This window comes from Micropterus salmoides, unplaced genomic scaffold (assembly GCF_014851395.1).
Source record: "Micropterus salmoides isolate LMB-PRFRI ecotype aquatic unplaced genomic scaffold, ASM1485139v1 Ms_hic_scaffold_11, whole genome shotgun sequence".
Taxonomy (NCBI): Eukaryota; Metazoa; Chordata; class Actinopteri; order Centrarchiformes; family Centrarchidae; genus Micropterus; species Micropterus salmoides.
Genome location: NW_024040152.1, coordinates 10,072,638 through 10,100,434, shown reverse-complemented (window position 1 = coordinate 10,100,434; position 27,797 = coordinate 10,072,638). Strand labels below are relative to the sequence as shown.

At 39.8% G+C, this 27,797-nt stretch overlaps 2 protein-coding genes across 3 annotated transcripts; one reads left to right on the top strand and one right to left on the bottom strand.

Annotated features, from left to right (window-relative positions):
* Nucleotides 1–774: 774 nt before the first annotated feature.
* si:dkeyp-97a10.2 lies at nucleotides 775–7,369 on the bottom strand. Of its 2 annotated transcripts, none has more exons than XM_038710832.1 (6): nucleotides 7,056–7,369; nucleotides 6,511–6,567; nucleotides 5,477–5,842; nucleotides 2,217–2,456; nucleotides 1,417–1,513; nucleotides 775–1,077 (listed from the first exon to the last, which is right to left on the bottom strand). In XM_038710832.1, the coding sequence occupies exons 2-6, from the start codon at nucleotides 6,557–6,559 to the stop codon at nucleotides 1,017–1,019; spliced, it is 813 nt and encodes a 270-aa protein (XP_038566760.1). In that variant the 5' UTR covers nucleotides 6,560–6,567; nucleotides 7,056–7,369; the 3' UTR covers nucleotides 775–1,016. The 2 variants fall into 2 exon arrangements, with proteins under 2 accessions (XP_038566760.1, XP_038566761.1); XM_038710833.1 differs by having other exon boundaries at nucleotides 6,511–6,564.
* Nucleotides 7,370–9,189: 1,820 nt separating this feature from the next.
* si:dkeyp-97a10.3 lies at nucleotides 9,190–21,188 on the top strand. The gene is made up of 9 exons (XM_038710830.1): nucleotides 9,190–9,319; nucleotides 9,544–9,601; nucleotides 12,822–13,169; nucleotides 14,336–14,602; nucleotides 16,130–16,417; nucleotides 16,767–16,880; nucleotides 17,047–17,108; nucleotides 17,269–19,022; nucleotides 19,426–21,188. The coding sequence occupies exons 2-8, from the start codon at nucleotides 9,562–9,564 to the stop codon at nucleotides 18,289–18,291; spliced, it is 2,142 nt and encodes a 713-aa protein (XP_038566758.1). The 5' UTR covers nucleotides 9,190–9,319; nucleotides 9,544–9,561; the 3' UTR covers nucleotides 18,292–19,022; nucleotides 19,426–21,188.
* The last annotated feature ends 6,609 nt before the right edge of the window (nucleotides 21,189–27,797 follow it).

The window sequence follows — 27,797 nt, the reverse complement described above, 5'->3', positions numbered from 1 at the left end:
AAGTAAGTGTTAAATTACTGTATGGCTAACTGTGTTTACTTACATAAAAACAAATGTTGATTAATTAAAGTGATGTACTTCCTTCATTGGATGAATTTATGGGGACTTTCTTTATGAGGCACAATGAGATTTGACAGCTATCGTTTACTTAAATACAGTTTCTTTGTTACTAATTCACTTTTACAATATGTTCCAACTGTTTGCGTTCATTTTCCAATACAGTTTTTATTGTTTCACAATTGCCATATCCCGTCTTCAACCTTATATTGAAACAGTGTTTCATATCTCTGCATAACTGTGCACCTACAAGACAACAACCCCATCATTATGAACAATTTAAACCCTGTCCAAATGTATTCAAATAACTACTGAATCACTGAGTTTTTTTCACATTTTCTTAAGGGATTTTATTAAGAAGGAAATACAGTGCCTTTCACTAATAATAATAATAATAATAATAATAATTAATAATTAGCTCTCTTTAGCTCTTAAGATAACAAAGTTACAAAGTGCTTCACATAGCAAGCAAAGAACACATAAAACATGACATAGAAACACAGCGGTAATAGAATAAAAGTATTAACCACATATGTAATAAAAAATAGAATGAAGATGAAATCAGGGAAGGTGGCACACCTTAAAATCAATTGTTAAACATACTGGAAAGAGGCTAAAACCGGGATTATATGTTCAAGCTGGTTTACTTAAAACCCTGGCAGCTGGTCTAGTTCTTCTGTTTAGGCATGTAGAATAAAATGCACAGTTGATACAAGCTTACAAAATGATCAATTTATTAAATACACAATGCAGTGTAAAGACATTGCTGACACTTCAAGCTGAATATCCATTTTTGATATTTTCTTTTGCCAGCAAGCAGATGATTCTTCACATTGTTCCAATGCACTGTAAGGTCATGCTGCTCACAGGGCAGGAAGTCCCGCCCTCACAGTCCAGTCCATTTCCTGTTCTCCTTTCTGAGACCTCTGAGTAACAGAAGTGTATCTTAGGCTGTTTTTTTAGATGGTGTCATCCAAATGTTCGTGCAGCCTCTCTCCTCTGTTATTGTGCCTGTGTCTCCTGAGAAGAAACAAAGTGTCCAATTTAGATCAAACAGCAGTGACAAACTGTAAACTGGCTCAAGTAAACATGACAATTGTTTTGTCAGCAGACTCAGCCTGGCCTGTCATGCCTCATGTGTGTCACTTCTCATGTGGGAGGATACTAGCTGTGTAGCATTTTGCTGTTTTCCTTTTTGTACCCTTATTTATTTCTTTTCTTTTGGGGGGGGGGGGGGGCTTTTTAAAGCAGCTACTCCTAGTGTCTTATTTTCTGTCAGCGTATGGCTGTTATCGTCAGAGCATAGCCTGAAATGAGATTTGTGTCTGTGCCTGCCTGTGTCTATGTGCATTACTTTACCTCCACAGCAGAAATGCCAGCACTCCTCCAAACAGTAACACGAGGACGAGGCACACCACAGCCGCTGTTGTCCCGCTACCCTCTTTCTCACAAGGTGCTGTCAACCAGGAGAAAGACACCCAATGAGGGGCAAAAAAACACAAGTCATCTCACATGGCTGCCATAGAAGGCCACAAAGGTCCCTTGCTTCAAGTGTGTAAAGTCAGTAAATTTACTGCAACAGCAAGAGCTAACAACAGGTGTCTTAAAATACCCTGCCTGTCTTTGGATCATCCCACCTCTTGGCAGATAGGAAGAATTGCATTTGTCTTGCCTGTTTAGCAACAGTGGCAGCAATAACAGTAGTGATTTATTGATTGCGCTGTGGAAAATCCTTTATTGGTGAAACACCACCAGTGATACAATACATAGACATAAGTGCAATCAGGACATGGCTCAAGATAGACACAAGGCAGGGTAGAAAGGAGTCGGATTTCTGAATATCCATGACACAACACACAACCTAAAAGCTGGCTGTATAAGATTTCAAGAGGCATAACCATGTTTTCGTCCAGTCAACTAACTTAAACATTACAATTAGCTCATTGGAAAGCAACATTAATATTCATTTGGAGTCATGTCTTTGGCCACCTAGCTGGTTGAAACAAAACTAGGATGAAGCTGTGATAGTGAACCAAAACAGTAAAATTGTGGGCTGTAAAACCAAATAGATGAGCTGAAATATGTTTCATATATTACAAAAAATGAATTAGTGCAGCTTAAAGTAAGTAACAGAGAGACAATATAGTGTGGACTTGTACCTGCAGTGTAGGTGGCAGAACTGTAGCTCATCTTGTTGCTGACCCTGCAGGTGAAGTGGCCACAGAATGGAGTCATGGTCACAAACAACGTTTTCCCATCTTTGGAGACTTTCCCCACGGTCTTGGTGATGGCGACTCTCTCATGGAACCAGCTGAAGTGGGGGTCAGTCCCCCAGGCCTCGCTACAAATGAGCAAGGAGTGAGACACGTTGATGCTGACTGAGACGTGGTGCACTTCCTCTGAAAAGACAGATGAAAGAAGGTGAGGGTAAGAATGAAAAGAGGTGATAAGGATGGAGGCAAAAACCCTGAGCCAGCTAGAAACGAGAGGAAATGTGAAGTGTTCAGCTGTGGGCAATTATCTGTAATAAAATAAGAATAATGGCACATGGCTGTCCAAGAAGGTCTAACGCAAAGAATCATGAGAGACGTTTAATGCTGTCAGGAGAAACTGGCTCAGTTTCAGAGACAATAATGAGACTGGAGAGTGAGGCATAATGTCGGAGAATGGGATGATGGAAAACCCTGGGAGCTGAGAGAACAGATGTAGAGAAGAGTGGAGCTGATGAATTGATACTGTTAGAGCAGACAAATGAGAGTAAAAGTAAAGAAGCATTGACAGAAAACTAGAAAGCTATGACGACACCAGAATCATCTAGAAGCACAGAAACAAAAGGAAGACCCAGAAAGCAAAGCCTATGGGCAAATTTAAAAGTGTTGCATTGTTAAATGAGATATGCACTATCAGAAAAAAACAATGCATGCTGGCGTGAAATTAAAACATATTCATTATACTGTTGGTAATTGTTGGAGTCAACACTAGAAAGGCCAGGACTGTCAGCTGAGTACTGAAAACATTTCTACTTTCATATCATTACTCAGATTTATACAAGACCAACTTTCCACATAAACTGACTCTGTAAGCTTTTCAAAATAATAAAGGAAGACAGTATTTATGCCTCAGCTATTGGCTGGCTTGTTGGCAGCCTCTAACAGCTCCAACATCCACTGATCTTTCAACTTAATGACCTTTATCCTGCCTATAGATTGTGTGATTGGTTGACGCAATCATTTGTAATTAGGGCTGCATCTATTATTTTTATCTTATTTTTGCAATTAATCAATTGTTTAGTCTAGACTGAATAAGAAAATATGAACAAATGAAAATCCCAATTTCACAGAGCTCATGTGTGTCTTTCAATTTTATATTCTGTCTGAAAAATTGTCAAGGCCAAAAGGAATTCAATAGGGATTGTTATTTCCAATGTCAAAAATTAACTTTAAGGTCAACTTTTAAGCCAACTTAGATGAGAAGTGCTCAGAAAAAAATGGAAATTTAAAAATCTACAATTACATAACAACTGGGCATCTGTTGATAAAAAATGTAATATAATTGAAAGCTACTAAATGGACTTTGAGGTGAGATTGTTTTGTCAATGACAGGAATTAAAATGAAATGAGATTGAATAAACCCTCAAACTGGAGAAACTGGAACCTTCAAATGTTGATTGTTTTCATTTAATGAATAACTAGAGTGTGGTACTTTTACATATCAATTGACGTCTGTTACATTCAAGCCCTTGCCAAACCAGTTTACACAGTGCTGAATAAGCCTATCAATGGCAGATACATCTCTCTGTATTTTGCAGTATTCTGGAGTTTTTAAATTTGGTGTCTGTGGTGACATTCCTGCTACGGTACACTGTTAATGATACGTTTTATGTCAACCATCAATGATTGGTTTGCCAGAGCTGAATGGGGGAGCAACCCAGAGCCATGTGGAGAGCTCCACGATCTGCCATTGCTTTAAAAAAATGGTTAATTGGAGAGAATGTTTACTATTAAGAATTGTTTATTGTTTTATTTTGTTTAATATATTTGTATAGTTGTGTTAATATGCTTTGGCAACATTATAGTATAAATAGGCCTGGGCAATAAATCAATAATGATGATTATCGCAATATAATTTTCCTCAATAACAATATAACAAATGTTCAAACGAACATCAGCACTTAATTTTTCTATTAAGATATTTATTTTGTTGAGGAAAAGGGACTTGAAAAAATATTTACCAATCATAGTTAATTAATTGCCCATAGATATTTCAAAAAATATTTTATCATAACACTTTTGAATGTTCTACCTCAGATTTGTGAAGTAATCCACTGTTTGGCATCGTTCTGACCATAAAGAAACGTTTGACCGCACAAATAACCATCTGGTTTCTTCAATTTTCACTCAGGAAAATCAGCCTTTAAACTTGAAAGAAATAATCATTTGACATTTATTGTAATTATTGATATTCAATGTTCTGAATTTTTTTTATTGTGATACATTTTTTGGCCATAACTTTCTCTCTCTCTACATGGCTCTTCAGCTATACCGTAGTGACAGAGTAGGCTACAGCAACAATAGGAGTATGGCCATTAGGGTAGCTTTTCCTTCTTGGAGAGCTCTGATAGAAGAGTAGGGACAAACACAGGTCACATCACTGCTCTTGGACAGGTTGGTATTTGTAAAATATTTGGTGTAGGCTATGTAGCAATTAGATTAACTCTACCTTAATAATGTATTATTGTCTTGGAACTGGGGAAATTTCTCTTTATTTCTGTACCCATACTCCATGCCGTAGCCTGATGCACACCTTCCCAAAAAGTAGACACTGCAGCAATGCAGTGTGCAAGAATAGTGTTGGATTGGCTTGATAGCATTCATTTCCTCCTACGCATTTCCGGCTTGTCCTTCTTTGCTGCCATTTTCAAATTCAGCCCGCACCTTTTCTTGTTTCTGTGTTTTTGTCATTTCACTAAAAGTTATTGCTGTTCAACATCAGTCAGCTCCAATGTCAACATACTGTATGTTTGCTCAGTTTCAGTCGCCATTGTTTTTGTCTAACAACAGTGGCTAAACTCAAAACAACGGCGAAGAAACAACACAGTGGAACATAGAAACCCCACCACCCAATAGCGTGTTGGTGGTGTAATGATGCAGAAACCAATGCACAAATGCTCACAAACATGCATAGTGGGGAACTCAATGCAGATATTAATTAACACAGTATTAATTGGCAATTTTAACCTTCAAGCATTCAATGTTGTTGTAGCAATGACTGTCAAAGATCCTTTACAGAAAAATTTAAATTGTTGATTAATTTTATGTCAATTGACTGATCCATTTATCAAAGATTTGTTTCAGCAATCTATAATGATAACCACAGACCCCACAATAAATACCTCCACATGTTGCAAATTGTACTGTACCATATATCCTGACAATGCAGTGTGCAGTGATCTTGGCCCCTGTGTGATCTGTCACCGTCACAGCGTACACGCCACTGTCCGAGCTGCTGTATCCATTAATCTGAAGTGTCGTCTCCTGCTGCTCCATGTTCACACGGACGTTTGGCCTCGTACCAGCACACTTGAGGCTTCTGCCAGGGCACGTGGCCAGTGTCACTGTCTCTGGGAAAATTCCAGTTTCGGGCTCCCGTTCCCAGGTTACCACGGACACCTCTTCCAATGGTCCCTGCTCGATTCGAGCTTTCAGAACCAGACTGGAGCCGGGGATTACATGCACAGGCTCCTCATTGAGGATGTGCACTGACATACACTGGAGCCCACATGGCACTGAGGACAGAGATAGGACCATTTGTTTTTGCATGCTCATCAGAATAATGCTTCAACTTACATGCAGTTTGTTATTCTATTCAGATGACCAGTATGACCTCCAGCATTTCATCTTCATTAGTTTTGACCTTTTTTGAGGGTTTGCATAATGGGAAGCTAATAAAACAAACAATGGCATAATGCTTCATCTTCGTCCTCAGCATGTACTTCATGAATATGTATAGCTGCTTTCTGTCAAGCAATGTCAAGCTGTGATTTATAGCACATGACAGCCTTGCATAATGTGATATCCATCAAACCACATCAAGATCCTAAAATCTGTGTCAAAACTGCAGTGGACCTGGTAAGTTGCTGTGCATTTACCACAAGTAGTATTAATCATGTTCCTTAACTTGATAGGAAAAGGATCAAAGGATGGATGAGATGTATATAATGCAAATGTAGGTATTAATGCAAAAGGCAGTTTACAAGAGTTCTTTTGCATTTGAGTCAACACTGCTGTGATCTTTCTTTGTGTTCTCAGAGAATAAAAGAATGCTGCTGTCTTGTCTTGCACACAGGAAAACATTAAAAATGAGGGAGCATAGTAAAAAATGCTTTGTTTTTCCTCCTGCAGTTTCAACCAAGTTTTTAAACAGAAAGATGGCGATGACAACAAAAAGTCTTACTCAATAGAAGGAGGGCAACTCTCCAGCACAGGCAACACTGCAGATCCATAATGCCTGCTGATGTGGAGAGAGAACAGAGAGAGGAATTTGTCTGTGACCTCAGCAACAGCACACCATTTCCTCTGTACCTATGCAGCAGGGGTGCCACTACAGCAAGAATAATAACAAGGCCTCCAGAGAAAATGTGAAATTAAAATGAGAGCAAAAAACAATTAAAGAAGCATGTTCCTCTACTCAAAAATGTAGTCCAACTGTTTAGGGTATTCTTTTTTCTTAATTTGTTTGTGAAGTATCCAAAGAACAACAGTATTGGCACTGCAGACTGAATCAGAACTTGGAACAAAATAGGGACGGCTCCACTGCCAAAACTAAAATGAACCCCCTCAAGCACAGCTGCTACAACAAAAACATACAGAGAGAGGAAACACTGATAGCAGCGCAGGAACACAGCCCAACCTGCATGAATTAAATATAACCTGGAATTCCCTTTGCTTTTTACCTTGAAGTTATCCATATCAAAAAGCCCTAGAGTGGGATTCACCTACCTCTCCAAAGTTGAGACAAACAAAACACTCGAGCCGGAGCTCTTCCACTCTTCTGTTCACGTTCTCAGAGGTGAAGGTGCAGCGCAATTCACTGGAGTAGATTTAAATCCCCAAATAAGACAATATCTTCAAAGCACTTGCCATTGCATTGCGAGAAATAATCTGGATAAAGATGACAATTCCTAGAGCTACAGCTGTTACTGCGAACAGTATTAAACGGGAGTAAAGCTAAATGTTTCAGGACTTTTTTCTCGTCTGCCTGGCCCTTTTCTCTGCTTGTCAGGTCCACTCAGTGAGTCACGTTGGCGTCAAGCAGTCTCACCACCCGGACCCCCGCCTCTTTCCTGTACAGTAAACGCATCTTTCTGCTTTGTGTTTTGAATAAAATAACTTTCCATTGTAACCCCCTCCCTACGCCCATATTTCCCACCTTCCCCCTCCTTTGACCCGGGTCCAAGCACATGCTCGGACAACAATACAACATGTTCGATTTGGATTTTCACACCACTGTTGTTGCACTGTTTTGTAAACAGAAATTCAATGCAATGGTATTATATTGAAACCAGTTACAATGTCGAGTCTTATGAAATAGTCTTTGTACTCCAGGCTTCTTATGCAGCACGAACACGATTTGCCCCGCAGACACAATACATTGTCTTGGCTTTACTCTGTTCTTATTCCCCCTTGTCTGTCACATGCAACTGAGAACCACCTTCAAGCACGTAAAGGGGAATGAAGACGATTTTTTGTCATTCCCAGTGGGAAAGTTCAGTAGTCTCTGTGAAATTGGAATAAAAGCCCTTAATTAAATCTAAATCTGCTTCACAGACAATAATGGACTGCTGGTTTAGTGGAATCACATTCAAAGTGAAGTTCATATTCTGGCCTTTTTCTAACACATAGTGTACCTATATAAGTCAGAATATAATCGAAAGCTCCAGGACAGCTACTAAATAGACCTTGAGATGATTGTTTTGTCTGCTACACACGTGTTTTACACCACAAGAGCAGCGAAACATGACATCACTTATTCAGGCGTCAGCGCTGCAGCTTCTCACTTCATGAAACGCATCCTAGGGCACTGATGTAACAAGTGATTTTAAACTGATTATAAATCCATTTGTATTTGCAGAGGGTTTAAAAATAATCATGGGAATCACAGCTGTGGCTCCCACTGAGTTCTTTGTCTACAGAGGAATGCTGTTAGCTGGAATTAACCAGTGGGTGGCACTAATACATCAGCTGAAAACATTTTTTCCCTGCTTTTTTCTTCAGTAGACGTCCTCATATGCTTCTGGTCCTGTGTGCAGAATGATTTATGTCTGGTGTTTGCTTCCCATGCATCCGTATCATTCCACAAGTCAGCAATTAAGCCAAGTATTGAATGTATATATATATGTGATTACCTCATATAAAACATCAAACGCTTAATCAGATCCTATAGCTGCCATGTATTACTGTAACCAGGACAATAAAAATGGCCCTCAATCACAGAAAAACAACAACATGTGATATGGTCTCTGCACAACTTCTCCATTTATTGATGAAAATACCAACACTAGCCTATGTAAAAGTATTCAGTTAAGTATTCATAGCCTCTATTTATGCAAAACTAAGAAAAAAAAAAGAAACTCCATTACAAGTAAAGGTCCTGCATTCAAAACCCTTATCAAGTCCAGAAGTAGGCTATTATCAGCAAAATGTGCTTAAAGTATCAAAATACAATAAAATACTCGTGCAAAAAGAATACCCCTGTAACATATTAATGATATAATATATAGGTTATTACATTAATATTATCATATGTTACATTCAGATGACTGGTAGGCTATATCAATGCATTAACAGCATTTGACTGTTGCATACAATTAGGTAGTTTAATCTTCATCAATGCACTGTATTTTGTAAAGTTAATAGCCTATGTTTTGTTTTTTTTATGTTTTATGAAGTAGCTTAGTAGCTAACTAACAGCTGTCAAATAAATGTGGTGGAATAAAACGTAAAATAGTTCCCCCTGAAATGTTACTCAAAATTGTAGTTTGGTACAACACGCTACGTGAGCAAAACCAGATCCTTTCCACCACTGGTTAGGCCTGGTCGGTTGCAGGTGGCTGCGGGCTCTTTAACAGAACAGGTGTGTCCTTGACAGGTAATCGTGGAGAGAAACAGGAAGTGGACATTAGTCATTAGTTAGAAAACACAAACCAATACGGAGCCTTATTTCAGCACAAAAATTATCATGAGGGCAGGAGACAAATACTTTGGTAAGTTCACAGCTAATTCCTCTTATCACTACTCTGCAGAGAATGTTTGTTTTTGTCAGGTATAATCTGAAATGAATCCTATCTAATTTAGCACTATAATAATAGCTAGGCTTCTGTACCTACAGCCTTATTAGAGAAAGTCTATTTTAAAAAACTGCTAAAAACGGTTCACAATTATGATACAAATGTAATTTTGTATATTAAAGAGTTTAATCTCCCTGCAGACTGGCCTGACTGACGACATGAGACAACCTTTGCTCCTTATCAGTGTGCCACTGGCAGGTAAAACAATTTGCACTGACAGTTTTCTCTCCTCCAGTTCCAACACTAACGTTTAAATGGTTCAAACCGCTCCCAAAATACTCTTAAGAAAAGTATCGGTAGACTCTGTACTGTGGGAGAAAAAAAACAGGTCAGGGAAGAGAAGCTGGGATTCTAAGCACGTTTATAAAACAATTGCATTTCAAGCGAAAATCTCGTCTTAACCGCTCTTAAACCTGTACTGCTGCATTCCCGTCTGTGTACTGACTACTGAGTGACGTGATGCCTTTACGGCCTCCTCCCTGAATCCTACGTCTGACCTCTCATGCTGGTCTGAATGGCTGGAATGTTATTGTTTCTATACTTGCACGCCATTTGTTATTTTCTTGATCAGGAAGGGCAGTAGGAGTTGTTTTTATTTTTTTAAATAAAAATATGAAGATCAGGTTATAATTTATAGTCCAGGTCAGCCTGCTTCTAATGACAAATGTCAATGCATAACAATTGCATAACAACTTGTATATAAAATACATAAATATACAGAGAAGATAATAACAAGAACTTTTAAACTTTCAAAAGATTGTTTAATCTGCATAATAGGTGACACGAAAATGAAAATGGCTGGCTCATTTGCACACAAAGATATTGAAGCTGGTTATATTCTATATTTTTATTATTATCAACAAATCCCATGAAAAGACCAGAACCAACAATGATTTAATCTTATTAACAAGTATTGTCTGTTTATCTATATCCTGATATAGCTTGTTCCTCTGTGCCAGAGACATCCATTGTTGTTCAACAACAATTAAAAACAAGAGTGAGTCACACCTTGTAGTTTCTGAACTCCTACATTTACTGCCCTCCTGCAGTAAATACCCACAAAGGCACCTAATGTGTATTACTGCGCAGATGAAAATAGTCCCAAACAAATGCACTATTTAATCCTGTTTGAGTAACGTTTGCTAAAAACTACAGTGCCCAGCTGTTGAAAAGACTGTTTATGAGCAGCATAGATTTACAACTTAGAAGTTAAAAAGTATTGCGAGATAAACTATCTCATTGCTTGCTTTTGGTCTTTTCACGGGATTTGTTGACAATAAAAAACTTATTGAACAATGCCAGCCTTACCCTTTAAGTGCACTGCATTGTATATGTTTTCAATTTCTAGCAAAATGTTTACCAAATGAGTAGTGCATCTATTACTGTGGTATCAATTTCCCCAACCAGAATTATAGATTGTTACTCCCTACAGTGTTGGATGCTGCAGCAAGATGAGCACAGAAAATTAGCACCAGGAATGTAAATGATATTTTAATTTGTTCTTTAACTAAGGGTAGTTGTTCATGCATGAAAGATAATAATTAAAGTAATAATCAGCAATATTTTCATACAATTAAATATTCATTTTGCTGCTATCTATCGGCAGTTTATATTACAAAACTGTGATTCAAACGACACAGGTTTTTGCTTTTTCAATTCGAAATGCCTCCGGTTTGGTGAATCTGTCTCCGACAAATGTCATTTGGTACACAAGAAGTGATTTATTTTACATTTCAAGACACAGCGGTTAGTTCGGAATAAATGGAAGACAATGATTGTTAGAATGAATTATTATACCCATTAGACTTACCTACAGAAACCTAAAATTCAGCAACTGACACCATGAAAACTGGTCCCTCTGACATTGTTTATTCAAGGTGCACACCAGCAACTAAATCTCATTTTATAATTACACAGTTAATAGTTACATGTATTAATGAATATGACTTACTATACAATCATATGTACAACTAAAGCACATTAAGTCACAGGAACTGTGCTGTGAGTCACGTATGGGTGTTTCTCACTTCTAACCCATGACTCTATCTTTCTGTCTCTATTGAAAAAGCAACAAGACCACTGATATTTTTAATCGAGCGCTGAAACACTTGTGTTTAACTCAGTGTGGGAACCTGAATGCAATCCATCTCAGTGTTTGCTCTTGTCATTTTATTTTCTGCTCCCCAGTGAAAATCGTGTAAAGGCAGTCCAGCGAGACTGATCAGTACCATATTGATTTGATTCACTATAATTCATTGGCCAGAGCGTTCTTGTGTGGTAGCTTTATATGCCAGTAAAAGGGCATTGGAAATTCAGCCTGCGTTTCCTTGCCTGAATCTGTAATACCAACACAAACAAGAGGGAGGAGTGGCAGCCAAATACAAAACACATTTTTTCCCCCATCTTCACCCACAAACAGACTACAAATGGGACAAACAGCACAACAGTTAAATGCAATGCAATGCAATGAAAGTGTAAATTCAATGGTTCTTTACAAGATTACACTTCACAATGGTTTTGGAAAAATTGCCTATGCGCCACTGATTCTTGAGAATAGAGAAAGCAGGTATGATTTCGATATGGCTTACGTTAAGTCAGGCTAACAAAAACACAAAATAGATGTTTAGCTTAGGATCACTTCCAAGCCAACAAACATGGTATGAAATATACGAGGGAGGCATGAATGTGTACCTTTTTATGATGGGTTTTACCCCCAGAGCCCAGTCTGTGTATCTATAGATCTTGTTCTCTGCATTATTGAAAGGAGTATTCAGGTTGTTTGCTTAAGTAAAGTACCAATCCATTAATTTAAAGATAGTCTATTACAAGTAAACATCCCGCTTTGAAAATCCCACACAAGGTCAAGTACAGCATTATCAGCAAAATGTACTTTTATTTACCCATTCGGCAGAACATTTTGAACCATTTCGCTGATGTGGCTGACCAGGGTGGAGCTAGTTTTAGCTACTTATATCCATTCAGGTAATTTAGTCCAGTGAATTCCCAACCTAGGTGTGGGGCCCTCATATCTTTGCCTTTTGTAAAATAATTGGATATATTTACAGTTGTTTAAATGAAACCATGTGATAAGTTTAAAGGGGTCACAAGCCAAAAAGGTTGGGAACAACTGGTTTGTAGGGTAGTAATTAATTCTATTTCATAAGCTTATCACATGTTTAAGACATGCTAGCTATATGGCTTTAGGGATAGCAATGTCGATCTGTCGGTCAGTTGGTCCGTCCATCAGATTGGTCCAGACTTCAGATTTCTCTCTGAAAGGTGGTGGAGTGGAAGTAGAAAGGAAGATAAAATGTAAACACTCAATAAAGTACAAGTAGCTCAAAATTGTACTTAAGTATAGGACTTGAGTAAATATAATCTCCACCTCTGGTTCTCTTTCCCTTTTTATTCTCTTTAGTTCTTCTCTCTGCCAATGTGCTGGCTCAGCAGCAGGTACCGATCCAGTTCCAAACAGACCCAGTGCTGGTTCAAACTGGTACTAATATAGTGTTCACAGTGCTGACAACACCCCAGGTCTTATCCATGACATGGCAGTACAAAGGAGTTACTCTGGGTCTGTGGGCAGGAGGACAGTCAACACTTAACAGTGTGCTCCAGTTCCAGGGCAGGGTCACCATCACTGCCAACCAGCTGCAAATCGGAAACGCCCAGCTCGGAGATGCGGGGAACTACACGGTGCAGGTGATCCCTCTTGCTGCAACAGGCCTGGCCCTTAACTCTGCATCGGTACAGCTGAGTGTGTTTGGTAAGACATAAAGAAGTGCGCCTGTGAGTTCACTGAAGAGAGAAGGAGGAGGGAAGGGAAGGTGGGGTGGGGGGAATTGTGCGGGAGAGGGAGGTTTTGAGAGAAGTAATAATGTTAAGGAGGAACAGAAGGGAGTAAAGAGAGAAGAGGGAGGATTTGGGGAGTAAGAGAATTAGTCTGGGAGGTATAATGAAATTAGTGACCCATCGTAGGCGAGGTAAAATTAATGAAAAGGAGGAGGGTATGAAGCTTACTTGTGGCTCTGGGCTTTATGCAAATTAAAACTCATTGGTTATGCAGCGCTCATGCTCCTAGATGTTTGATATTGTAGCTGTCTTAATGTAGCGTTTCATTTACATATCGTACATACAGTTTTTGCATTCATTTATATTCAGTACTGTAATGGATCTTGAACAGCTGAGTGTCTCTCTTTATTTTCAGTCATCAGCCCACGCTGGAGGGATGACGTACAGTCTTTCTCATCCCTCTCACCACTATCACTAATGGGGTGGCAGGGTGACCAAACTGTTAGAAGCACTAGTCTATTATTGCTGAAAGGTCACATCCTCCAAACTCACGAGAGCTAGTTCATGTCATGGACCATCCGCATTGTTGAGCACGACTCTCAACCTCCTACTTACTCACTCATAACTTACTCAGGAAATGAAAGCCAGCTAAAATCCTAAAATACAAAATGCTCTTGCTGAATCCCAGGCAAGCGGAAAGTGTGCAAAAAACGCGGGTGATTAGAGCTATTGGATAGTTGCTTGAATATTTTTGTTTGTTTGCTGTCACTGCTATGGTTCTTTCTTAGTCACAGCCTCCTCTGTCCACACGCCCCCCTCTTCTCCCAATCCAATTATTTAACTTAGGCTGCCCGCCAAGAGGCATCTCGGCTACCACTCATACCGTCTGCCCCCTTATTCACCATCTGTGCCTCTATCTGAATCCTGTCCCTCCTCAGCTCTCACTTGCTTTGATTACAGCAAATTATCCTCAACAGATACATAAAACTGCCCTCTATTGTTCTGTCACTCCAGCCTTTGAAGTGAGCTCCGTCATACTCTCATGCTCTATACCTACAGTAATAGCGACTTTAGAAACCTTTTTCTGGGTAATTCTGCTTTTGCAGCTCTTTGGTAAAAAAAATTTTATTCTCTCTGTAGATGCAGTGGCCGGGGTGAGACTGTTAGTTCCCTCAGTGCCGGTGGAGGGAAGAAATGTGTCTCTGCAGTGTGCCTGGACTGCTGGGACAGCGATTACAGTCCAGTGGGGCAAAGGAGGCGTAGCTGTTACTGCCAGCTCCAGAATAACCTTCTCAGGCGGCTTTCTGATCCTCAATCCTGCCATCCGGGGTGATTCTGGACAGTACACATGTACCGCCAGCAACCCTGTCAGCGCCCAAACTGCCACACAGACCCTCACTGTCTACTGTGAGTTTGCACTTATCAAGACAAGTGTCAGCTAATCTGCTGTTGCCACTGTAAATAGCTTATCTGTAATCCACATTGCACTGCATGCAGTGTTCTACATTGCACTCAGATTGCACATGACATCGTTCCTTAAGCTTATTCTACTGCTTCTAGCTTTGTCTTGATCACATCCTTATTTCTGATGTGACAGTCTCACAGTAATATCCCAATACACCCAGTCACCGCAACAGCATGCTAAAATGGCTCCACATCATTGTCCTCTAACATTAAACAGAGGTTTCTTTACCCAGATGAAAAACACATTAGATTGAAGTGTGTTGTTGCTAGGGCTATGCATGCCAAAGGTGTATGTATTTATAGAAATGTAAGTCACTTTAATTTTCATCCTAGACAATAGACTTACAGTGTGATATCACAATCACAGGGGCTGTTTCAGTCTTGCTTTCTAAATATTTCCACTATTGATTCATCTCTTGATATGTTTTTTATTAATTGCTCAGTCTGTAAATTATCAGAAAATTGTGAAAAATGCCCATCACACTTTCCCAGAAGATAATGTGACATCTTGAAATGGCATGTTTTGTCTGACCAACAGTCTAAAACCCAAAGACATTTGATTTACAATAATATGAAACATAAAAAAACATACAATTCTCACATCTAAGAAGCTATAATTGGCAGAGAAATAGATAGATAAATAGAGAAGATAGATTCCATTTATATTTGCCCTTTAAATATGAAGCTGGAACCGCACTTGCCTTATCTTAGCATAAAGACTGGAAGTAGGAGGAAACTGTCTTTGTCCAAAGGTAACTAGGCACTTCTAGCCAGCAACTCTAAACCTTTCTGTTTACTACATAATTTCTTGTTTGTTTAATCCATACAAAAACCAAAGTGTAAAAAGTTTTGGTGTTACAGGTGATTATGTGAGGGACTATTTATTTGCTGATGTAGAAACCGTTAGGTTGCCACGCAACCAGCGGAGACTCCAGGTCCCAAGTCAACGAATAGCTATAGTTCCCAAAATGGCAAACTATTCCCTTTTAATTAAACAGTTTTATTGCTTCATATCCCTTTAAATATAAGTCATGGTACAAAAAGGACTCACTAACACCAAACTGTGTTGAACTGCTGGCTGCAGTAACTTATCTGGGAAGTGTTTCTTTATTATGCAGAAGTTGCACAATGCCCCTTGCCTGCCAATCAAATTCTACTGTGTTGAGACAAATGTTGATTCAAGTGGTGGCAGCCATTGTGGTTTTAGATTTAACATCCAACCAGAAAGTGCACATCTCCTTCATTAGCTGAGTAATATGCCGACGAGGTCGAAGAGGGCTCATCAAAATGCTTTAGCCAGACGAGGTGACTTTAAACCAAAATTGACAAAATGATAAGCCTTTCAGCAGAATATATGATCAGTACTTTAGTCTGCTTTTTCAGACATTACATATTTTCCTTGTTGTTCTAGTGAACCAAATATTTTGATGCTGATATATATGACATGTCCTCTGATCATCACCAAACCAGATGGCCCTGACACCCCAGTGCTGACCAAGGACACCTCGAGCCAGTGTGTCGGAGGAGGGGATGCGGTGGTGGGACAGACGGTGCGTCTCACCTGCATGTCTGACTCGCTGCCCCCTGCCCTTTTCTCATGGCAACATAATGGACAGTCGGTCACCGCCACCCAGGCGGGCAGCGGGGTAATAACCATTCAGACTTTCTCAACCAATGATAGCGGCAGTTACGTCTGCACAGCCAGTAACATGATCACAGGCGGCACGTCACAGCTGGGGACAGTTTTGACCATCATGGGTGAGTTATGGTAGAATATGACCTCTCTGTGACTGATAATGATGATGGTTGGTTTTGGACCCCGTCCCTGTATCTGTCTTCACGACAGTAGAGGGACAGAAAGTATCCAGGGAGATTGATCTGGTGAGAATGTGGTCAAAGTCATTCAGTGACTTTCACACATACTTCCTCCTCTCTTTATTTTCATTTCTTTCTCTCGCTGTCTCTCTCTCTCTGCTATTACTTTATCATCCTTTTTTAGAATCTTCCCCTCCTCTACCTTTTATCTTTTCCTCCTCTTGTCTGTCTGAGCTCCAGACCCATTATCTTTATTAATTCTCCCCCTTTGACATCATTCTTTCTTTTTCAGACATATGTCTTAATGTGGGGCAAGTGGTGGGGATTGTGATAGGCTGTTTGCTGCTGATTCTAATCATCGTGCTTCTCATCGTGCTCATTCTCTTGCTCATGCGACGGAGGAGGGGTAAGTCTATGGTGTGGATGGACATATTGTTTGTCCACTTTTAATTTTATTCTATATTATGTTCAGTCACATTTTGTAAAATACTTTATGATGATCTCTGAGTCCTTTTACAATTTTTTAGGCATGTTTTCTTGCACTAAAGTGATATATTTTCCTATTATTACAGCACAACAGAGACAAGGAGATACTGTGCCCGTGCAGAAGACCAACCCAAATCCCAGGCCTACAGTAAGCCACAGTAAAGTTTACATATGATCTACTCCTGAGTTTGTGTTTATCTTGTCCATGTGATGGTGCTACAGGGCTGCTCACAAATTAACCCCCTTATGCGTCTTTCTTTTTCTGTCTCTTCTCTCCCTCCCCTCATTTTTCATCTGCTCCCATTAAGCCTCCAGATCCACATCCTAATCATGCAAGGGATTTGGGCCAAGGTCCCCACCCCCCCCTCTATTACACACGCGACCGTGACCACATATACACAGACCCGCGCGGAAACCACACAACACAATTCAATGATCGTACCCACACAAATAGACTCCTACACACTTCTATACAGAACACTAATTCACACCCACACAATGGCAATGACAACTCTGCTTTCACACACAGTGACGCTCAGAATGCAAACACATTCCCAAACACACAGCAGCAAAATCCTAACATTCTCATACAGACTGGCAATGCCCAGGGCGGTGCCCAGCTGCCCGCGGTCCACGTCAGTCTTAACCCGCTGCCACAAACTGCCCAGCAAAACAACAATGCACAAATGCCTACCATTCATGTCAATCTTAACTCATTCCCAACCAATGGCCAACAGACTCAACAAGACAGCTCATATCCTGTAACCAACACAGCCGATAATAATGCTTCACAAACCCAGCAAAACTTGATACGTACAGGGCAATCAAATCCCACAATGCAAATTAGGCAGTCCAATCAAAGTGACCCCCAACTGAATGGTCACACAGAAACAGGTCACCAAGACCAGCCTGGGCTTATCCCAACTGGATACACACACTATAACAGTAATAACACTTCTCAGCGAAACGCCAACACACAGACGTACCAGCAGGAGCTAGAGGCTAATAGCCGAAACTCAAGAAGCCTGGTATCATGGCTTGCCAGCTCCTCCCGTCAACAGATGCCATGGGATCGCCTCAGAGGGACACCAGCTTATCCCAGTGGCACCCTTCAAAGAGGACAAACATCACCTGAGTACAACTCTGACACTACAGACTACACTACCCATCCTCCCATACGAGAGGCAAGAATGCCAAACAGATCTCAGCCTCAATCTCAGAGCCAAAACACTTCCCGGAGTAGAGCTCAACCCAGACAAGATGCACCATCAGTAGACAGACAGACACAGAGCGTTCAGCTGATCTTCGAGGCCCAAACACTCGCAGTGTAACACAGCTTGAGGCTGCACACCACACACAGAGAAGGCCCCACACACAAAGGGACAGTGCTCAGCGAGACATCAGAGCTTCGCCTGGTAGCCAGACCGCCCCCAGGCAGGAAGCCACACACAGCAATAACCCCCGGGCACTGCCTCTCATGAGCCAGCAGGCCTCTGGAGGCCACTCTGCTTTGTCACAAGGACCCAGGACACAACAGGAACTGACTGCACCACAGGGTGCAGATACAAGAGCTTTGGCTGATCCTAATCACCTTCCACAGGCACACATGGCCCAACAACACATAGCAGCACCAATCCAAACACCACCACAAGGCCTGGGCACACAGACACAGCCTGTCATACGTGGTGCCAGTCAACCTCGCCAAGGAGGCACTGCTCCAGTCCCATTCTCTTCTGCCCAGCCTAATCTCAGTAACCTAACCCAGGCTGCACTTAGAGCCCACACTGAGAGGGCTGAAATATTTCAGAATAGGAAACAACAGACCCAGGCTTCCCTCCTTCACCCTGGACCACAGGCTGCTGGGGCTCAGGATCCACCAATTCCTCCTCCTGCTATCCCTCTCACAGTGTTTCAGGCCCTCCCCAAGAAGCGCGCCCCTGACAAATCCCCAACTAGGACTGGAAACGGCCACATGCATGTCAGTGCACACAGGCACGTCCATGACCGTAACCACGGACACCCGGCCCACAGGCACCCGTCTCACTTCACCCAGCCATGGCAGGTGAGTGAGACACAACATGAAATTTTGAAACTGGAGCCAACAGATGCCACATGTTTATTGATATTACAGATTTCCAGCACGTCAGATGTGCACTTACGGCTGTCATATCAAGTCATACATCCTCTGTACTTGCATGTGTGCAACGTTATAGGCATGCTTTTACCTGCACTGTGTCCTCAATAGTTTGTGCTTTTGTCTGTAGTGTGCATTTCTTGAATGTGGGTGCTTGACAGCACTTAGATGTTGCATTTTCACGATTGACAGTCTTCTCTGCCATAAAAATGTATTTAGTCTTGAGTGTTTGTGACACTATGGCAGTTTTTAAAAGTAGCATTGTGTGAGATGTTCTGCCTCTTCCTCTGCATGACATGTTAGCCATGAAGGGCTTGTTGTGTCTTTCCAGCAACAGGCTCACAGACGGAGACCAAGATGATGACAGATGTCAGCAGACTACACATTGTCCCGCATCCACTGACACAAACAGCTGACAGACGTAAGCCAATATACCACCAAGCAAGACTGACTGCACAAGGTTCTGCACTCAAAAAAGCTGTCATACCCTGGGATCTCAGTCCTGAAGTCAGTTTTTTATACAATCAAAATGAACATGGGGATGATAAAATGCTGAAAGAAACTCTGGAAAACAGCCCTGCTTCCTAGAAATAAATGACAAACTAACTCAAAGAAAGAGGCTTGATCTGCCCACACACGCATGCACACATGCACATACATGTACTATTTTGATTTCTGAGGCGCTGGTCATGCATCAAACTTAGCCAAGAGCGTGCAGAAAAGACAAGCTCAGTGATCCATAGCTCTTGACCAAGCTCACATTACCTCATCCATTCATCATCAAAACTAAACAACACTACCTTGACAAAATGCTTTGAGTTGCTTGCATGACTGTGTGTATCTCACACTTAAGAAGACAGGCTGTAAATGAGAGGGGACTCTAAGGGACCGACTTGGCCCCTGGGAACGGTGACAATTATGAAAGGAGAAATTAGCTGTTGGGATGGTCTTAATGTAAATAGAACTATTTATTGTGTGCCTTCTGTTTCCAGATGCCTCTTATGACATTTATCAATTAAGGGGATTTGTCTCAGCGGTGCTCAGACGTAATGCTCAGCTAACTATGAAGGGGATCCCACCAATGGATGGGTGCTTATTAATTAAATGCTTTTATGTGACTTACATTACTTGGAAAATAATCACACCGTGCATGAATGAGGTCAGCACAAAGACCTAAACTGGTATGCTTTCTGCTGAAAAAGCACAGTGTAACAATTTACTGTCTGCACTGTGTCATTGACAGCACATTAAAAATGGTGGGATGTCATTATTACTTTTACAGATTATGTATTTATTATAATGTTTGTGGGGTTTTTTAAACTCGGGAGTACAATAATACAGTAAAATGTAATATTTAGGTTATACTAATATCAATGTTGTTATTTATGAAAAAGTGTGACCAAATTCATGTGGAATTTCAATGATAAGGCTGGTGATATTCTATATTTCCCTTATTGTCAACAACTCCAATGACAAACCAACAATGAACTGATCCCACTAACAAGTGTTGTCTGTGTAACCAAAATGTGATTTATCTCATTCTTCTGTGCCATAGAGCTCTATTGTTCAAAAACTAATGAATATACATCAGTGAGCACACAGTTGCTCTGGGTGACCATAAACATGGGCACTGTAGTTTATTAGAGTTGGTTTCATATACGCTATCCTGCTGCTGTAAATTCTCATTAGAGCAACAGATGCTCCCAACAAATGCACTGTCCAGCTGTTGCAGAAAATTACTTAAACTTATTTAAAACAAAATCATATATTTGCTACCTGTTTTTAAGTAGAAACAGATGTGCTTGGGCCTGTAATCAACAAATCAACAAAATACAACATCTAAATTTGAAAACCAACATGAACAAATACACAGCATGTCTTCCAGATCCAACCAAACATTTGGAGCATGAGATTTACTTTAATGCCAAGAAAAATTAATACTTGTAAATAGTTTACTGTATACAGATGTTCACTATGTGAGATACAAAGAATGTATCTTCCTCAGGAAGGATTTGGACATTGTTGCTTTATGAATTATTCCAAGATCTAATTTTGCCAATAATAATGATAATAATAAAGAAATTTTATTATGTGTGTTTGCGTATGGGTGAAGTCTACTGTTAAACAAAACCAAAATAACTTTCAAAATTGAAAAAATTGTCTTATTTCCATCACAGTGGAAGTCCCTTGTCTAGACTATTCACAACAGAATCTACAATGACTACATGACTTTTATTTTTACTTTCAAAATGAAGACATTCTTCAAAACACGAGGAATATTTTGGTTTTCAGTACAAACTAGCTTCTCATACCTGTTGACAGTAAGTCAGACCACAAAAGCACCTATTTATTTTGGTGTTCCTTGCAGAGCTGTTTGCAGTCTGAGCATATTTCTGCTCACTGTGTCTATAGTGCTAATTATGCATGGCGCCTGTGTACACCAAGCGCTGTTGTTGATTCTCCTCAGATGAATCTGTTCCTTTGGCTTGTTGTGGAGGTGCAGAGCGTGTGTTTGGATCACAGCTTCATCAGTCTCCCAATCCCCTGCTCCCACTTGTACGTCACCTCTGATGAACAGTCCTGCTGCTCACTATTGGAGACACTTCACGGTAGTCTAGCGCTGTAATGAGTGGAGATGGAGTGTATTTGAGTACCTGGTACTAGAAAAGGTTACGGCATTGCCTATCAGTTCCAGATGAAAGCTGTGATTTATGAAAAGTTTGAAGCAGTTTTACAAATGCAGTACTTTGGTATACCATACTGTTCCTGCTGTCTTTGGAGTGAAATGTGTTGTTTATGGCCTAAACAGTTAAAATTACAAGACACTCTGTAGTCTTGAAACACACAACACAGTAAACCTGAAACGCCGATGCGGCCACCTTCCCTGGGCCAATTTGCATACAAATCTGCTTGTGTTGTTTTAGTATACTGATTTAGGTTGATTTACTGTGACTGCTGCAAGTAATTGTAATTGTTTACGCATCCCTTTGGAGGCATAAATTAAAGGCAAACATAACTCAAATGTAGGGTGTGCAAATAGGGCATTTTTTGTATTGATGAATGTTCGTTTTGGTAAGTGTCAAACTGCAGCACAGAGCTTTCCTGACTTAAGTGTGTAGAGAGCCAGTGTTGATTTTACTCAAGAGACTGCAGTAGATTTGCACAGGAAAATCTAATACCACAAGATGGCTAATATAATCCAAATCCAATTTAAATTCAGTCTAGCTCATCAGGTACAAATATTTTTACAGATTTGATGGCATTTTATAGTTTGAAATAACATAGAAGGTGCCATAAGGCCCAGACAGAACTAAGTCCAATTATCTAACATCTCCAAGTGAAAAAAAACCCCATGAGGCTGCCTTTCTTTTGTTCACTGCAGTGGTGGTGATTTTTCTCCACCACCAGGAAAGAAAATCGGGCAGGCATGATTGTCGTCATTGGTCCATATCATCATTGAAATGAACTGGTATGTCCTTTGAGATCCATGTGTCCATCCCTGTCAAAGTGCCCTTGACCCCCTTTAGCAAAATGTCACATGAATATGAGTGAGGAATATGAAATGAAACAAAGTTATGATTAAACTTTGCACACCAGGGCATCTGCAAAAAAACTCAACATTTTAGAGTGTGACAGCATGACTCTGAATTTATAGCTTATGTCTGTGCCACAGCCATCTATCCAGTCAAAATGTCCTTGAGCAGGACAGCGAATCCCCAACAGTTCACTAACTGTAAATCGCTTTACATGGGAGTGTCCAAAATGTAAATGACTCTGCACTGTGGCAGCCAGGGACTCCATGCCTCGTCATCCCACAAGGGGGAGCCATGTAAGAGGATTTTTGAGGTTATCTACTGATCACTTTCCACCATTTTTTTCTCCTCAAGGCCTCCACCATCTGTGCAACTTTGATGGTGAGTGCTGAAATTAAAAAACAAGCCATAGGCAAAGTTATTCTTGTCAGTAGTCCAGCAAACAAAAAGCAAAAGGAAAAAATATAGTCGTGTGCAGCAACAGGGAAATCCTTAGTTATCACAAGCCTGTTTATAGATGTTTAAAGGTGAACTGCTGCCTTCAGGGATACATATCAAACACAATGACTTCAAAGAGTTTTGTGTTTTATCATAATCTTTTGTTGATTCATTTGAGCGTATCATGTTGTTTCATATCATCACCATGCTTTCTCTTTCAAATAAAGACAAGTTCCTTTAATGATATTTCTCAGTAGAACAAATCATTTACAAACCTGAGGAATTGTTATGGAAAATCTGCATTTTAAATCATTTTCAATAGATTTAAAAAAAAATCAAATTTGTCATAGATACTGTAGTGTAGGCACACAGTGGACTGCAGTGAAATAAGGACTGAAAATGGAACGGCACAATGCAATAGACATCATCATCATCTTTAACGGAACCAAACTTCAAACCTGCCAAGTAGTTTAAAGGAAACAGAAGTTCACAGTTTGCAGACGGAAACCACATGCGAGAAGCACCTAGAAGAAGTTGATAAAAAGAGCAGTTTTCTCGAACTGCAGCGCAGATAGTTCTTCTCATAATTAAGCCATGTGTTGCAGCAAAACTCCAAAGTCAGCAGGAAAAAAGAAAGATGATTGTACAAAACCGAGCAGATGCATGAGTCATTAAAAATACATGTGAGCCAAGAACAGAAATAAAAAGTATCACAATTAGAGGGATACTTAACAAAATGGAGTTCATGGCTTTTGTTGTACATGCTCTCTGTTTATATTGAAATTAATTTTCCATTCTATCTACTTACTTTCTTGATGACATAAGCAAATGAGTTTTATGACTCTTACAAAGGCTTAACATAGATATTATTATTTGCAGAAATTAGGGTTGTCACATGTTCCTGTTCACAGCAAGTTGATGGATGTTACACATCTGTTAGAGCTTCATTTAAAGTGAGACTATGGAACTTACGCTGAATAGCAGCAAGTGTAAAGGTAAATGCTGAAATGTAGTGTAACATTAGTACATACAATAGGTCTGTGTGCAGTTCATGCACAACACACTTTTAGAGAAGAGATTCAAATATCCCAACAGACCACCCAGAGGTGACCAAGATTATCAGTGGATGTATGCAGATGAGTTTTGAACTGAGTGCTGTGCGCTATAAGTTGTGCAGATAATTATCGGTAGGGGATGAGCCAAAATAGTTTTCTTTATCTATCTGTTCAGCCCCACTTCTTTGAGAGTGTCAGGGTGAGGCATGGTGCTATACAGTGTGTAGCAGTAGGTGGCTGATTAAACTGCTTTCTGTCCTACAGGCCATGCCTGAAGCGAAGACCCACGTACCTTTTATCATAAGGCTGTCAGTGGTACTAAATACACTGCTGGCTATACTCTGCTATTAGCTTGACTTACATTTGCATGGCCGCTGGAAAGGTTTCATTAACTTTCACATTCACTACTTTCTTGTGACTGTAAAACAGAGCACACACAAACAAAAATTCTTCTTAACTGTAATCCAGATGCCAGATTAACTATACATTTTGACCAGAACAGAAACAGCAGGGCTCCCTCAGAGTTGCTTATCAAAGAGTCATGACACAGATACAGTGCATGTACTGAAGGCTGGGTGTTTTACAGCTGGGACTACTGTATAACTGCAGCAATATCTGCACAGCTGCAGTGGCTCCCAGCTCTCATTCTGCATAGTAATATAAACTATGGTGTCTGCTAAACAGTAATGATGCCACTGTTTCTAAATTACCTCTTGCTCTTCCTGCACAGTGTAATGTTTGGTTTTTAAGCTGCCATCCATGCCAATACATGTATCAGTAACCTGTTATCAGCTGATAGTAGTGGGTCAGGCTCTTGTGTACATCCCTGCATCTTCTCATTAAATACAGTATGTGGCCCTGTGTGTGAATGTCTGCTATTTGATATGGAAGTGTTGCCCTACTTATTGGGGCTCAGCAGCACAGCTTGAGTACTTTTAAATTCTAAATATATCTCTTATACCCACAGGAGAATGGATTTGATTGACAGATTTGTCAACTGTAATGAATTTATCTCTGGTTTAGCAACTCATTTATAAACAGCTTTAAACCCACCAGTGAATGATTTTATGATGATGTTAATAAATGGTACATTGTAAAGATTTGTTCATGTATACCCCTACATTATAGTGTATTATAAATAATTTATAAATATTAAATATAATTTAAATGATTAGTTAATTGACTGAAAGCTGAAAAGCTTAATTTTGAGAATTCATTGTTTTAGTTATACACGTTTTTTACTCATTTATTGTTATTATTTGTTTGGCATGACACAAACAAATCTAAACTAAACTAAACTAAACTAAAGTATATGTTAAAACAACCAAGCCTTTGTGGGTTTTCATTTTCATTTGTATAATCATCAATTAGTTTATATCCACAAAGTCAACATTTGTAAGCTCTGCTAACCAGTTTAATTATTTCTGGCATTTTAATACCAAATGATTAATCAGAAAAAAAAGAACTGATAATGTAACAAACATTGGTTGCAGAGCTTTTTGGGTACCAACATGTTCCTGCTTATTTTTGACTTAATGTTGCAACGTGTGGCCCAGTGAGCCTTGGAATATATCTGCCCTTCAAAATACCACTGCGGTGCCATGTGACCTCATATTAAGCATACCTTTGGGGAGTTAACGTGACATTTACACAATTTTTTGGCAGGATTTTACTTATTTAAAATTGCTCACTATCATATATTTTAACAGCTTTTGATAAGGACAATGTTTTCTAAGGGATGTTGAAGGTCTTTAGGAAATGACATATTTGCTGACCTAAAAATGTGCTCTTTGTCCTATCAGCAGGGATGTAGGACTTGGGGGTGGGGTGGGGTGGGGTGGGGTGGGGGACTGAGTATACAGGGCCGTAGCCTGGGGAGGGGCCCATAGCGAATACCAAGGGTCCAGAATTTTGTGCTATGCCCTTGCCTGTTAGACTTCACAGAATAAGCTGAGTAAGCAAAACACTCCAACGCTTGTAAACACTGTGATATAAATTATTTTTTAATCATCTTTATATTATGCAGTGGCAAACATGTAAAAGCTTATTTAAACACAGCCCTAAAGCCCTGACTCTGCACTATAAACATACCATTTCAATAAGATGAAATTAATCATGTATTTGGCATTGTCATTGCCATGTGACTACTTAGATTTGGGAGTGATCAGTACTATTACATATAGCTGCTTTATATTTAAGGCCCTGAAAACATAGAGTATTGGGGTCCTATAAGAACACACAATTTTCACTTTTGGTTATTTCACATCAGAGATTTCTGTATTGTGCTCTTGTCACTATTTTGGGGTGTGTGGACCTCAGTTCAGAAGAGGTGCTTTTAGAAACATTAGAATGAAAATGTAATTGCGTGGTTGCCAGCTTTGTCAATCAAATCTGATCAAACCGCACCCACAGTCCTAATGAAGCAGTGATATTCAGTTATAAACCCTCAATAAATATTAACCGAAGGTGTGTTATCTCAAACTTGAGATTTGAAAGTAGGCTTTAATAATCCTTTTTCATAAAACCCATGTTTTTTTCTAAAATCAATGGTCTGCATTTTTCAGCAATAGCCAGAGTATTTGAATTCTGTGATTATAGCTGTTTTCATTGTTAGTGGCAGAGGCCACCATTCTTATGCCTGATTCGAGTGGTTCTTCACACACACGAGATTCATAGGACACAACGTATGCTTGTAATTTCTTTTTATTGATATCAGCCTAGACGTTTACTGCAGGTTTATAGAGGAATAAACAACTTACAGTGGAGGTAACTCCTAAAGTGTAGTATTTTGATCCTGAACAAAGTTTCGTAAGAGAAAGAATGCTTGTACAGCTTAACTAGAACAACAAACTTAATATACTTCCTTCACTAGCAAGGACCACACAATCAACTGATCAAATGATTTATTGATGATCGAAACAGAAGATGTACGAGGCTTGCAGTTGCTGAATAGACATTGGAAGCGACATTGCGGAAGGCATTCCTCGATTATATATTTCTTTACTTCGATCATAAAATTATTTTCTATTATTTGTCTTTTGTCCAGTACATTCACCTTTTTCTATTTCTGGTAAGAAATTATTATTATTACAATTATTGGTATTAGAGGCACTTATTTTACAGCAGAGTATTGGTTTGAGGTCATCAGCGGCTGACTTCTCATCTAAATGCTTCCAAATGTTAGCAAATGTTCCCCATGGCGATCATTAAAATTTCATCTCACCTGAACATGGAAGCACAGTTGCTTCCCCGCTCTCTTTCCACTGCTAAGATATTAAAGAGAGAATTCTGTACATCTATTGAGCAATTTAACACTCTAATCAGAGGAGTAGTGACTTTCAACTTTTCCTCGACCTCCAAGAATGAGTGTGATGATTTCGTCTCATGGCTCCAGTCCAATCTGAGACTCCTTTTATCTCACCAGTCACCCACTGTTTGACAAAACCATTGATTCAACTCTGTTTTGGCTCGATAATGAGATGCATTTAAAGAGCTATGCTTTTTGATCTTTCAAGACATTTTTATCTCCATGATCCAAACTCCTGGTCTGAGGATCAGCATCTTTTCAACATCTAGGCCTTCCATCGGTTCAGTTCAGTATATTTATCTCTCTGTTGTACAATTTAAACTAAACTCTCTTTATTGGCTCTGAGCTGACTAAAAGCGTATTGTGTATT